This window comes from Seriola dumerili, unplaced genomic scaffold, assembly GCF_002260705.1.
Source record: "Seriola dumerili isolate Sdu_G_001 unplaced genomic scaffold, Sdu_1.0 BDQW01000331.1, whole genome shotgun sequence".
Taxonomy (NCBI): domain Eukaryota; kingdom Metazoa; phylum Chordata; class Actinopteri; order Carangiformes; family Carangidae; genus Seriola; species Seriola dumerili.
In genome coordinates this window covers 2291018-2305879 of record NW_019174586.1, presented here as the reverse complement: position 1 = coordinate 2305879, position 14862 = coordinate 2291018, and the positions used below count along the sequence as shown (strand labels likewise).

At 43.4% G+C, this 14862-nt stretch overlaps 1 protein-coding gene across 1 annotated transcript; it reads left to right on the top strand.

The window, feature by feature from the left end:
* Positions 1 to 1395: 1395 nt before the first annotated feature.
* LOC111232561 lies at positions 1396 to 14764 on the top strand. Its single transcript, XM_022760137.1, has 5 exons — positions 1396 to 1913; positions 9101 to 9320; positions 10418 to 10601; positions 10644 to 10735; positions 10977 to 14764. The coding sequence occupies exons 1-5, from the start codon at positions 1647 to 1649 to the stop codon at positions 13526 to 13528; spliced, it is 3315 nt and encodes a 1104-aa protein (XP_022615858.1). The 5' UTR covers positions 1396 to 1646; the 3' UTR covers positions 13529 to 14764.
* The last annotated feature ends 98 nt before the right edge of the window (positions 14765 to 14862 follow it).

Sequence of the window (14862 nt, the reverse complement as noted above, 5' to 3'; positions counted from 1 at the left end):
TTTTCTCCAACAGAAGGATGTATACTCCTTTGGTTTTTAAAACTTGTGACATTGGACATTTTTATATTCAAGAGGAACCATTTGAATCATTTTCCAACCATGTTTGAGCATAAGGCTTTCAGGATAAATGCAATGCCATCAAACTTATAACCACAAAAACAACAAAGGATCCAGGTAAGAATGCATTAGATTTACATTAGTGTAAAAATAATCTGAGTGTTATTATTGAGCATGGCTGGAGCTCAAGGGCAAAAATTTGCTGTTGGCTATTGACCCTCAAATCCTGCAATGTGTGTGTACTGTCACCTCCAAGTTGCCATCAAAGCCTAGTGCACACAACAGACTATACATGGTAGCCTCATTAATTGCAAGAGTCCATGCATGAAGGATATTATAGTCATATCACATATAAAAATTTTGTATTACAAGTCTTGTATTCAAAATATTATGAGATAAGCGAAGGCATCAAAAGTAGAAGCACTCAGTGAACCCTGTCAGTGTTATATTTTTATATAATTTGTTACATCGATGAAAGTATTTAACAGCTTTTTAATGTTGTAGCTCCTTGAGGTAGATGGAATTCAATTCTGTTTGTTCTGTTTGGTAGTTGACTCAGCAGCTAATCATATGTTATAAATTGATGATACTATAATTGATATATAAATGTTTTAAATAGGTGTTTTCACTTATGTTGCTTGATTGAACCTCTTCCAATTATTTCGGTTTTTGAAATTAGTTTGATCGACATCTCACTCAGCCATTAGTTGATTTTGCGTTACCTTTAAGGGGCGGGGTAATTCAATTAAAGCCAGCCAGAGAGATTGAAAACACCTGTGGGTGAGCGGAGCCTTTATTTTGCAAAGTAAACGTAACTGGTAAATGAATAGTGGAGAGTGGAGAGAGTAGGTTACAATAGTTTCCTCTGAAGTCTAAGCAGAAGTTTAAGGCAGCATAAAATGGAAATAGCCTACTCTAATAAAGTGCAAGGGGCTCTAAGCTTTGCACTCGGTTACATTCCTCCACTGACTATGGGAACGGGTTAAGAATGGGAGTATTTGTCCTCTGGCATGATGCTCACTGAAGTTGGACAGTCGTGGGATTTTTCCGTGCGTCCGTTCGAAAAACTTCCCTGACCAATCTCTGTGCAGGTCTGCTGCAGTGGCTCCTCCTCTCCGCTGCCTGCTCCCACATGTAACGTTATCACCCTCTGCCTGTCTGTTGCATTGTCTCATTGGGGACGCTGCGTACGGAGCCCAGCACCATGGTAACTCCACCGGACCGGGAAGCTTAGAAGTGACATAAAGAGAAAGGACAATGTCAGTAGGAAATCAAGCCTGGATTAATATGAGGCATGGCTCGCTGATGATCCTCCAGGCTACCAGTGGATTCATTAATTCTAGTCTTGTGCCAGTCAGCAGGGCTGCCTGAAACTGTAGGCTGCATGGCACGTTACAGATGGTGAGGAATATATTTGCCTTAATGTCGCGTTGATTCAAGTGGCTACTATGTTGCTATCGCTCGTCCGGACCTGTGTTGCTGTACCTGGAGCTGGCCCCTAAGCCACTCATTCCTCTCAACCAGTGCACGGTAACTGAGCGGCGGTCAGCGTTGCGCCCTCGTTCCGCCTTGCCGGCACCTCGACGAGGATGGCCGGCCGCCGCAGCTGCGTGAACTCACTCTGGTCGGGCACCGAGCGCGTCCGCATCGGCGAGCGCCTCAAAGCGACGCTGGCCGGGGTGCTGGAGCTGGAGCTGCTCAGGTGCAAACACCTGCAGATGGTGGACGCCGCTCTGGAGGACCGAGCCTCCGCTGCCGCCAAAGCCGAGGAGCCACGGGCGGAGGAGGGGAGCGGAACCCCGGAGAGCGCCGCCTCGGATGCCGAGCATGGCTCTGCGACATCCCGCAGGCAACAGGTCAGTCAGTGCGTCTGTCAGCTCATAGCCCGGATCTCTACATGACGAGATTATTAAATATGGATGCGGGGATGATGGTGATCTGCCAACAAGCCAGTCCCTCTGCGGCTCAGTAGACAGATTTTATCTCTGCCTGGCGGCGCATGGCTATGCTGAGGGCTGAATACCCAATTGATTGAGATGGTGCCAGAGACCGTCCGAGCATGCAGCCCGATCATTATACACAGCAGCAGTGTGTGACCGTCACATGGAGCAAATGTCATTGAGGTCAGGGCACCAGGACCAGCTCCTGTCTGGCTGGCCCTGTGCCCTGCCTCAAGGTTATAAAGGAGGATGTGGTGGGATACAGGCGCTAAAATCAAGTGTAGGTATTAATACACAAGCCAGCAACCAGACACTGCTGCATTGTTTGGCTGTTGCCGGTAAGCTCATCAGCTGTAAAGGTCACTTTGGCACCCTGTTTGCATTCAAATCACCCTGATCACAATATGAAGGTAGACTCCATCAATGTCTGTCATCTTGTCCCAAGCCAAAAAAAAGTGCTTTTTTTTAATCCTGAAATCCTGAATGCTCCAGTTGTGTGTGTGTGTGTGTGTGTGTGTGTGTGTGTGTGTGTGTGTGTGTGTGAGTGAGAGTGACATGTACTCAGAAAGGGTTAGGTTGTGTGATCTCGGGATCATCTTCACCCACACAGAAAAAGAAATAAACCCATTTCCCAACCTTTTCTTGAAATGGATACGCAGGTCGTTTTGTGATGGGAATGTGGGTTGACATGTAATACAGGATGTGAATAGGTCCCATACTGAGGGCTGGTTACAGAGGCTGTAGTTGGTCTGGTCCATTATTCCTGAGCATGAACTAAATCTGAACCTGTGAGGTCATCAAGCTGTAAAATCTATTGAACACAGCAGCAAAAACCCAGCAGGATCTTACTGGGAAAAATGGGAGAAATTGAATTAAGACTAAAATGGGCACTGGCAAGAAAATACTGAACCATGAAAGTGATAGGGAATATTAGGGCTGAACTGATTGATTGATTAATTAATTAGATGATCAGCAGAATAATCAACTAGCCTATTTTGATAATCAAGTGGCCTTTCTTTAAGTCATTTCTAACAAAAACGCCAAATATTCTCTAGTTCCAACATCTGAAATATGAAGATTTGCAGCTTTCTTTGTCTTGTGTGGAAGTACACTAAATATCTTTAGGTTCTTGATTGTTTGTCTAACAAAACCTCACATCCAAAGATGTCATCTTGGGCTTTTCAGAATAAAGTGATGGACACTTTTTTTTACCAATTAGTTGAAAACTGAGGGAATACCACAGCCTCTTTACATACGGCACCAACTTAAAGAAAATAACGGCACCTTTCATCTGAAAGACCAAGCCGTGTGTGTGTGTCGTTTTCTAAAAAATCAGTCTATCATGGATTGTCTCAGGATCATTCACAGATTTGACAAACCAGTTAAATGACAGATCTGTGTTGTGGTGAGTGAATTTTTCACCAACTATTTTGATAATTGCTTAATAATTTAAGAAATTCTTAAAGCAAAACTACCAGACCATCCCTAGCTACAACTTCTCAAAAGTGAGGATTTTCTGCTTTGCTTTGTCTTTTGTGACGGTAAACTGATATATATTTTGGTTTTGGAGTATAGGTTGAAGAAGACATCACCTTGAATGAAATGATCCTGTATATTTTCAGCAGTAAAGTCACTGTAAGACTAAAAACATCAAAAAATAAAGATGCACTGACATGCAGTATGTTCAGAAACAGACTTTTTTTCTGTGGACTTAGCGGATTCACTGCATTGCATGTACTGTCGAGTGCAGTGACGTGTGTGTTAATTTCTACTGAATCAGTCTCTCATGGATTATCTCTGGATCAATCCCAGATTTGACAAACCAGTGACACGTGTTCAGGATCTCCTGGTGATGTCAGTTTTTCACCTCAGGTATTACAGTAAATGGGTCATTGTTGGCTGCATTAATAACATTTTATTGTCATCCACAGAAAGTAAGAGATACTTTATCACTTTGCACAGTGTGTTATTACACTGTCAATATGTGTGCTTGGTACCAATGAGTGGTATGAGTCAGCAGCCTCCAGCACATTTATACATGTTCTGTTTAAACCAGGCCACTGCTGAGATCACCTTTGCGGAACGGTAAACTTATTTGACAAAATAATATGAAATCATATCCCTCGTAGAGAGGAAAAGAACTTGAAATAATAAAACCTTGTTATTATCAGTGCAGGGACAGAAATTTACAGTCCCATCAGAGCGAGGGCATTTGCATGGAAGTGCGGCTCATAATGTGCTGCCTTCCCCACCGCCCACCTACCAACATCTCCTCTGTAGTTCCCCCCGTGGTGCCGAGATATCCTGTGGAGAGGCCGAGCAGCATTGCTCATTCTCACCTCTGAAGGGAGCTGCCAGTGTAGCAGAGCAGGCTGGCATCCTGCCCTCTGCCCGGTGTCAGCCTCCGCCAACACACACTCCAACATTTGCATAAATGGAGACAAATTGTTGTTCTTGTTGTTGGAAAAGTGACCACATCTAAACAGTGCAGCAGCTGGACAGAACACAAGGAAGAGACAGTAGAGGGATACCTGCTGCTTTGTTTACTACCATAAAGGTGGAAAGGTTTAGTGGAAAAGTAAAGGTTTCTTCCTTAAACACATTGTATTTGTTTTACCTGAAATTCATTACTTGCTGCTTTAAAATCACAGCTTGTTCCGCTTTCAAAAATATAACTAGTTTGTAAGCTGAGGATTAGGTGACTCATAACATAATGCGCTCTACTTTAACACCAGCTTTTTTTCTTTTTTTTTTTGGAATTAAAACTCTTGAAATATGATTCACCTTTTCTCTCTTTAATAGCAGAGAGAGAGGGCAGAACTTATCACTGTGTAAATCCATATTTAGCAGGTTGGGATTATGGTTGTATGGTGTCATCTGTGATGGGAAAATGCAATTTAAAATGACTCCTTTCATCTTTTGTAGCATGTGATGAGTCGAAAGCGTTTGTGAAGCATGCAGGTTTTTGAAAAAAGTAGCAACACCTATTGAAAAACGATGCTTCTTCAATACTGTTTGTGGAAAGGAAACGCATTTAATTTGCATAGATACGTTTTCATACCATAACTAATTCTGTTTTGTGCATGGAGTCTGTTTTTATAAATAGATCAAGCTTTGATTCCAAAATAAAGTATTCTGCATATATTGAAAAAGTAGAAGAAAACTTTCAGCGTTCACAACTTTTAGCAACTCTTCTTGCCTTCAGAATGGGTGTCAAGGCCAAGTTAGTGAAAATCGTCATTGTTGCCACTCGGTGTTCAAAAATAAAATTCTCCTTTTGCGATGGAAACCCACAGCAGTGCGACAAGTAGAAGAGCTTCCAATAACTACAGTAGAGCTACAACAATCAGCTGCTTAATAGATAGACATAAACTTGCCTGGTCTTAACAGAATAGTAAACTGAACATCTTTATGGTGTGTGTCTCTGCTCCATCTGCAGCGCTGTGTGCGCTCTTACTGAAGGCAGCCTGTCTTGAAATTAGGTTTAGTATTGGAAAGCATCATCTTACATGGAGAGCCATTACCCTGACTTGTGGAGTGAGACAGCTTTTGTCTCTGGTTCTAGCCTCAGGATCCTTCTGAACTCACCAAAAAAACAAAAAAAAAAGTCTGCAACATTGATGCAACTTGAAAGATCGACCTGAATGTTTCAGCAAAGCTGGAGCGCATCGCTTCACTCAGTGGTGAAGCTGAAGATGCACAACGTGGCCTGTCTTAAAATTTCAATAACACATTAATAATGGCCGGAACATTAAATATTGTGCTGTGTAGGATGAGGAAGTACTTCCTTCCTACACTGTTTGACCAAATTATTCAGCCTCAACATGACTACCGCTGCCCTTTGTCTCGCTGTATTGATATTATGCCCTTAATAAGAGGAGGTGTGTTGCTTGGGTGGTAATGATCACTGTTGCAATCGACCCATGCATTTTCTACATGTTATTAAAGAGCTGCTGTGCTGCGCCCTCACATGAAGGGATATCATATTACAGAGCTCTGAGCAGACCCCCACCCACTTGTCTGTCATCTGCCTATGATTTGATCATGCACTGATCTCTGTGTAACATTATATCCTGCAATGCATTATGCTGTTGAAGGATAATACGGAGAAGTGGGGGTTTGTGTAAGAAAAGAACAGCAAGGGATATTTCTTCAGATATTTACACATTCAAAGGACTTTTTACAGGGTTAATTTGTATCTTGAAATGATCATTATTAAAAAGGGGAAGGGGAAAAACCTAAGATGAGGCCCGCACAAGTGCAGAATGATAAACATGGGCTTTTATGGCAGCTGCAAGAGAATGCAAAAAGTAGGATTTAGCAGCAGAACAGACGAGAGAACATACATGCGAACGACAGTCACAACGAGACTGGATTTGTGTGCGTTCAGGCTGAGGATGAGTTAAATATTTCGCCAGGCCTGTTGTGCTGTTGTGGTTCTGTGTGGGAGGAGAAGCGAGCGAGAGTTAGAGCGAGCAGCTGTAGCTATGGTGAGTAGGGGGCGGCTGGCTTGAAGGATATACAAGAAGTCGTTGGGGGGGGGGGGGGGTATTGTCATGGGAGTGTGGGGAGGGTGGGGGTCCTTCAAGATGCCCTTCTCTCACCGGCAAACCGCTCACCCCTCCCTCCCCACCCACCCTCCCTCCCTGCGTTCACCGCCTTCACTCAATCAGTGACTCACACTCTTATTTCTCAGTCTCTGTCTCTTTTTTTGTCCCTCTCGCTCGTTTTGGTCACCCACTCAGCCACGTCTCACTTTAGATTCACCGAAAAAACAAAATGAAGAGAGAGAGAGAAAAAGAATCGGGGGACAGGAGTGAGTCAACTCCCTAATCTGTCAGAGCTGAGATAAGCCTAAGACAGGTCAAAGTCTGAAAGTCTTTCTCCCACTTCTTTTCCTTCCTCCCCTCTTTCCTCCTTAGTCCAGCCCCCCCCCTTCCCTTCTGTCGCTCCGGCTGCTCTTTGTTACGTCATCTGTCTTCCCCCATTATCTTCTGAATCCCCCTCTGCTCCTGTCTCCCCAGCAGTGACTCACTACCTGTATTGTTTCCTCAGTAACAAGAGGATTGATCGCTGCCACTCACAGTGTTTCTGTTGTCTGGGCTCGATCGCTCTAATGCAGGGGCTCTTGGCTGCTGTCCTGGAGGGGTGGGTTAAGGGATTTGGAGGATAATTGGAGGAGGGGGGTTTCTCCACCAAGCCTTTACTAATTTGGGAAATTGAGGCACTTTTCTTACCTGACAGGGCGATTGCTATTCTTGTTATTGTGTGTGGGGCCTCATTCCTGACTGTTCCGGTAAGCGCGGTGTGATGTCATTGTTGCGTGTCTGGTAAATGATATCATGGACACACAACACTACATGTCCTGTCACACGGGTCTAAATGTGCCTCTGCAGTTCCAAGGAGTTGTGCGTTTAAAGTTGTGGTCTCGTTGTCAGTGGTGGAGAGTTAGTGCGTACATTTACTCATGTACAATGTGCTTTACTTGAGTATTTCCATTTAATGCTACTTTCTGCTTCTGCTCCACTACATTTCAGATGGAAATATCCCACTACTTTTTTTGACAGCCTTAGTTACAAGTTACTTTTCATAGAGATTAAATATAAAAAAAAACATAAAAAACGTATGATTCATTTAAAAAAAATACAATAAATAATAATAGTCATGTCATTCACAGGGGACCCTCATCTTCAGAACAAGAAGTTAGCTATACTTTTGAGACTTTAAGTACATTTAATACTTCATAATACTTAAATACTTTTACTTAAGAAGGATTTTGAATAAAGGACTTTTACTTGTAATGGAGTATTTTTACGCTGTTGTATAGAGACCTTTTCTTAATTAAGAATACTTTTTGTATTTTACATGTGTTACCAAAGTTTTGCAAAAAAATGCAATGTCCACTTACTTACTCATACTAAACTTTCAGATAAATCTCATGGCCTTCCTCAGTGGATGGAGATGTTTAGTTTGTTACCATGCGACTTGAGTGTGCTATTTCAGTGATCTCATAACAGGTGCTTTATACAAAGATGGTCTCCTAGTGAAATATTTTGTTGGATTTTATACATGATTTTGCACACATTGGCCTTTGTGATAGTGACTTCAAACATATTGCCCAACCCTACATCAACAGATATTCAGTACATCACCTACAATACTAGCTGCCCTGGTGATGTGTCTGTACTTGCACCCCTTGAAAACAGGCTCACAACCACTTGGCAGGTATGGATGGAGACACAAAAAGATAACGCTCTGTTAGGACTTAAAGATAATTCAGTACTATTGTAATCATATTATAATGACATGATCATATTATGTTATTATTGTTAGTAATAAATGATTCAAACTAAATTGTGATAAAAAAACTTAAAAAATTAACGGTTAAATTATTGTTTTACATGTGTGAATGGTTTTGTCTGATGTAATGCACAGTGGTGGGACAAAGCTTCTTGCACTGGACGTAAATCTGATGAATAAAACAATCTCACCACAAAGTTAATTTAGAAGCCACTCTGGGGCTTTCAGTTGTATCACACAATCTGCCTGGACAGTTGGACTGTTTTGCTGTTTCTAAGGTCAAAACTGAGCTTTCACATTTTTATATATTATTTTGCATATATATATATATATATATATTTTTTTTTAATCACCTTGTCAGAGGTGAAAATCATTGTTATAAGAGAAGCCACTTTCAGTATGCAATCATTCATACAGCAATATGCCCACTAAAGTGAACATCTTCCACACTGGTGAAATTTCACTTTAGCAAAGAAGCCCTGTAATGTGTGTCACAGCAAGTAATTCCTGTCACTGGGTGATAATACCCTGGGTGATAATACCTATAGTAAATTAGACACAATATCATCTAGGTAATTTTGCCACTTATATTTTAAATTTTATTTGATTGTAATACAATTCTTTTCTGAACATATGATTCCTATCTTTTTTTTTTTTTTTAAGACAAATAATTCTTTTTAAAAAGTCGTACTGTATATTGCACATATTGTCATAGTCACAGTATTTTGATATTTTGGTCACAGATACTGTAGTATTTGATTTTGTCAGTGTTGCCCTCCTATAACTTATTACATTTCTTTCAGGCTCCCTCTCCTTCAGATGTAATGGTATTGCCATGTCAGATCAGCCCAGAGGACTGTGGCAGTAATTCAGGGGATGGGACGGTCCACTCCTCATCTGCAAGGGGAAGTAATTCCCGCTGGTCTACTCTGTCCTGGGACGCTCCCTCTGACCTGCTCTCTCCCCCAACACCAGACCCCAGTGGTATGGTCCACCTGGACAGTGACTCCAGACCTAGTTCAGGTAAAAATGTTTGTTCAGTGGTCAAAATGATGGACAGTGTGTGATAACAGCACTGACCTGTATGATGACCAACAGTTTGTCACCTTCTGTTAAAACTGGAACTCACCTTGTGTAAGAGAAGTCCCATTAAACATTAACCATACTCTTTTTACTTTGTTTACTTGCACTCTTTGTGTCTTGGCACTGACTCTTTTTTGCTGTCAGCCTTTCTTGCCAAACTCTTATCCAGTCCCTTTGTAACTCTGGTCCCAGTGTTTCTACACCCAACTCAGACATTTCTCTCTCAGCTATGCACTCATACACGCCTTCTTTTTTTTTTTTTTTTTTTACTATTCTTTACTTTCTCGTAGAGGCCACCTGAAAACTCGGCAAGTAAATCAATTCAAACCTAAGAACCTAAAGTGTATTATTTCAGATATTTTTATGTTTGATGTTATAATAGCTTTATAGGTTAACCTGTTATTCTTATAAATCTTAATTTTGATATTTAAATATTTTTTTTAGAGCTACCTACATGTTACTTGTTAGTCAAACAGTGGCCCCAGTACTATGACGCCTTTCTCCTGGAATTTATGCTAATGAAGTTTGAGTTTCTGTTGGTGATGTCTTGTCTTTGTTTAGCTAGTTTTTACTGACCTCACAAACTACCCATTTCTCTTTATATACATCCAAACTAAACACTGTTGGTACTGAAAACATTCTTCAGGAAAGACCTACCAGACGAGTACATAGAAGAGAAAATGTAAAACCTATAGGTTGAAGCAGCGAAAATTATTGACATCCACGAACTGATAGTTGAAACTATTTCTTAAAATCAAATTTAACATAAGCAGTGAGGCCCATGTGAGCAGACCACAAAAGAAAAACTAAAAATTACCCAACGAAGCAAAAAGTACAATCCCTAATTTAGAGATTGATTAATAACATAATAAAGGAAATTAATAATAAATCAAATGAAATATCGGCAGTATATTACAGAACAACCAGAGAGGTTAGGACTCTAGGCGGTATCACGATGACAATGTATGACATGTATGACAATGAGCACCATGGAAAAATTGATGGAATACTGAATTTATTTCCTCTCTCTTGTTAAGGTTTCTATTCAGTGAGCGGCAGCTCTCTGTCAGACTCTTGCTACTCTGTGTCCAGTGATGCTGCTCAGGGAGGACCAGCGCCACCAGCCAGACCTCAGAAGCTGTGGGAGCAGGTTACTCTGTCTACTGACAACACTGACACCCTGTGGTCAGAAGGGCGATTGCAGCAGCAGCAGCAGCAGCAGCAGCAGCAGCACCAGCACCACCACCACCACCACCACCACCACCAGCAGCAGCACCAACACCACCAGCAGGACCAGCCTGTACTGCAGAATAGCCAGGATGATGCTGAACCAACAGAAGGGACCCCAGTTTCAGGTGAGCTGGTGCAGATGACGGAGTCATGTCTTATGAATCCTTCCAAGTAAATACAAATTTACAGTAGACGGCTGAAGCTAGTTCAGAAAGGGCAACTGAAGACAGTTCAAAGCAAATTTCGGGTGTAAACATCAGTGGAAGTGTTATGTCTGGGAAGAGTTGGATATGTAAATATTTAGGGAATGATAATCTAAAATAAAAAAAAATGTTACGTCTAAAATTCCTCTCTCGTCTCTTACAGTACCAAGTGACATTGAAGGAGCTGGTCTGAACTTTCTGTCTGACCTCTGCTCAGGACTCGGTGACTCCCTGATTGTTTCCCTCCTCCCACTTTTTGACCCAACCTCCTCTTCTTCAACCTCTTCCCTCCATCCGAAACCCCAGCTGGACTCTCGCTACTGTACTGACCTGGTGTCCCGTCGGACCAAAGAGGTTTACCCCTACCCCAGCCCGCTTCATGCCGTTGCCCTCCAGAGCCCCCTCTTCACCTCCCAGAACCAGGAGCAATCAGCATCTCAGAGTCCTGAAGAACCACAACATGATGAACAACTAGAGTCCAACACTGACCCAGCTCTGCCTCTCCAGCCTCAGCAGCCCCCCACCCTGGCCTCCTTCACCCAGCTAGAGCAGTACATCTCTCGCCTGGCTCATCAGTACCACAGTCGGGTAACCTCTTCCACCTCTGATCTCACTTCAGGTGTCACCCCTGGTACAGTTGTGCACAGAGGCCTTTGCACCCCTGGCAAAACTCATGGTTCCACCCAGTCTCTTTCTGCCTTTGAGAGCCGCAGTACACCCTCCACTATGCCAGGGGGCAGCATCACTCCCTGTAAGTCACTACTGGGAAATTCAGCCAGAGTCAGCCTCAGCACTACTGGGAAAAAGGCCACTAGGAACTCAATCAACCTGGGTAACCTTCCTTCAGCAACTGGAGAGGACTTGAACATAAATCTGCATCTCAACCTTAACTTGAACCTGGCCCCAGGTTTAAATTCTAGCCGGGGACTCATGGACAATCCCAAAAATGGCAGTTGTGGAGCTTTGAGGAGTGACTTCACTACAGCTCCTACTGCCTCTGCTTCATCACTCTCCTCCGCTACACCCACCCCAGCACTTAGAGCTCGCCCTCGCATTTCAACTTGTCCGACCAGCCTGAGCCACCGCAGTTCCCTGGAAGTCACTTCGGCGTCTGGACCAAGCACTGGTTTTGGGTCATCAGCTTTCTGTCGCTCATTAGACTGGAGCAGTGGTGCTCCACCTGAGGCTGGACCATCAGTGTTTGGTACAAATGCTGGATCAGCTCCTGGGTCTCAGCGTAGCAGCCTGATCCAAGAGTCCAGTTCCAGTCCCAAGTTAAGCGAAGACTCCCCCATGGTGGGAGAGATATCCCGCCTCTCTGGCTTGTCCAGGGCTGTTGTGGTCGGACTGATGGAACAAGGTGTGGAACTGGATATTGACTGCTTCCAAACAGATTCTGCAGGTGAGGTGAGGGGTCACAGTAAAACTCACCTGACTGCCCAAACAGATCAGTCACATGACTATACTAGACTAACCGACCTGAATCCCCAGAGACCAATACAGCTCTCCCTCAGTGTCACCCATTCTCCTCAGTCTCAGTCAAGTCTCACCCCTCCTCTCTCACACTCTAGCAGCCCCATACACCCTTACCAGTCCGTCCATATTCCCTCTCCCCACTACTCTTCCCACTGCCACTACCAGCAAATCCCTTCCCCATCCGACCTTCCCTCTTCCACGGCCTCTTCCCCTGCCTCCCGCCCCACTCCCAGGGGTCGCTCCCCGCCACGGCCTCTCCAGCCATCCCCACTGGGTGCCACCCCTCTCTCAGTTTTCCGTCGGGATACACCCTTCCAGTGCTCCCTGCCCCGCACCAATACTAGGACCTCTCCTTTAGAGCATGGCGGAATCCAACCAAGAGGAGGATCACTTCGACAGAGTGGGGGAGGAAGTGGAGGTAGTGGCGGGTGGAAGAGGGCAGAGGGGGAAGGGCTTTACAAAGGAAAGCATACCTCCCACAAGTTAATCAGGGCAGCCACAGTAAGCAGCTATGCCAAGAAAGAGGACTACAGCTCTGTTTGGGGTGAGGAGGAGCAAAAGGAGCGAACAGCGGCTCAGACACCAAGAAAGACCTCCAACAAACTCTGGAGGGGCTTTGAGGGACGCCTCTGGGGCAAAGAGTCAGAAAGTGAAAGGGAGGAGATGGACAGAGCTGAGTATGGCTACGGATGGAGGAGGAACAGTGTTGGAAGCTGGAGGAGGGAGCACCGCAGAGTGAAGGCTTCATCCAACAGTAATGACAAGAGGCCAAAAGTAGATAACTCCCCCATCTTCTCGAAGAAGAGGGGGAAAGAAGATGGGGAGAGACGCAGCTCCAGCCTCAGGCTTTCCAGAAGGGCTTTGTTCAGGAGCGAGTCCCAGGGTTTGCTGGTGCCTCGTAACCACAGCGAGGGGCCCACAAAGCGGGCACACTGGGTCTCCTCATTAGACGTAGGGCAAGGAGGCATGGGCATCAGCAAAGACGAAGGGGTCAGACTGCTGAGAGCAAAGGAGGAGGACAAACGCCTGTCCTCCACTGCCAGCCTCTTTAACCTTTCTCGCTCTCAGAGCCTGGAGGGCAGCTGCCACTCCCTTTCCCCTCTCTCCTCTCCCTCTTTTTCTCCATCCCCTCCTCCAAGGATGCCTCTCCAGCGCTCTCGATCACTGAGGGACTTGGGGAGGAGAGTGTTTGGCTCCATGAGGTCTCTGAGTCTCAAACGGAAGCCATCCAAGAAGTGACATTTGTACAATAAATGATCATCACGGTAGATGATTCTTCCATGTGTTACATTCAAAACACCAGTGATGGTTGGTATTATATTTCATGTGAAAAGAAGTGCCATTGTTTTTTAATTTTTAAACTTCAAAGATTTGTGATTGATTAGACAGATACACATGCTATAATACTGGCCATAAGTTATATGCCAGTCCTTTCATCCACCACCAACATGATGGAAGTTCCTCTCAGGCACATTAGTCTGTAAAACCTGCTATTAATTTTGTTCTTGGCTCACGACATTCATTCCAGTGACGTTTTTGTAAATTTTTATTGACATAGCCACTTTTTATAGCCTTCCAAAAAAACTACAAAATGTCTGACAAATTTCTCCAAACAGGTTCTACAGCCTAAACAGAGTGCTTTGTAGCCAAATGATTACACTGTATCTCCCAAAGTCTTTCCTCACTAACAATGTGTTATTGTAAATTGTACAAGCAAAAGCGCTGCTGGGTGCAGCATGGCCTACAGAGAAAGGTCAGTGAAGAAAACACAGGTGATGTGGGGTGTTGAATTCCTTTTAGGTGCTGCAAAGAACTACACACCTTTTTAAAAACTCTTATTCTGGGTTCCTTTTGTGGCTTAAAAGTAGCCCAATTTAAAAAATATTCAATATGAACTCACAATATTGGCTATAACCAGCTTCATTACATATTGGTTAAATCCCCCTTTACCATGAGTATGAATGTGTATGTGTACACTCCCCCTCTGCATGCTGCTCTGTGACTTGTTCAGTGATTATAGCTATTGTGAGAATGTGATATTCCTCTTTGTTTATGGGCAATATTGCCTCTGAAGTACAATCATATTGGCCAGACAATGACCAAAACCAAGCAAATACTCTTTAACTTGATATTGTGCTCAGGATTTTCAAATAAATATTGAATGATTAAAATATTGATGAGTTATTTGAGACAAAATGTGGCTTCTCATGGCTTACGATTAATAAAAGAAGCTGATAACTAAGACTTGTACTGTGCCTGAAATATCTGCATTATATAATGTTTGTCAAAAAGACATCTGAGCTTGGACATTATTTATAAAAAATACTTTACTTGAAAACTCACAAAATCAACATTCACAGCACTGACCAGACAACTGCAATCATGGAGGCGTTTTCAGAACTTAGTAGTAGTGCATGAAGAGTCACATTTTTGTTCAATATCCAAACCCTTGCTCTTTTGAGATAAAAAAAAAAACAGCTCTGTTTCCATGTTGCTAGGAAACTAATGTTCCGGTCCTCATCTTTCTATTTTCAGCAGCGGCATCTTAACTTTCATATTGACTACATTCCAGT

What these genes read in the sequence shown, in the direction of transcription:
- LOC111232561 (XM_022760137.1), top strand. Translation starts at nt 1,647, where the DNA reads ATGGCCGGCCGCCGCAGCTGCGTGAACTCACTCTGGTCGGGCACCGAG. An exon ending in TGACTCCAGACCTAGTTCAG is followed by an intron (nt 9,321 to 10,417) that starts GTAAAAATGTTT and finishes TCTCTTGTTAAG; the next exon opens with GTTTCTATTCAGTGAGCGGC. An exon ending in AGAAGGGACCCCAGTTTCAG is followed by an intron (nt 10,736 to 10,976) that starts GTGAGCTGGTGC and finishes CGTCTCTTACAG; the next exon opens with TACCAAGTGACATTGAAGGA.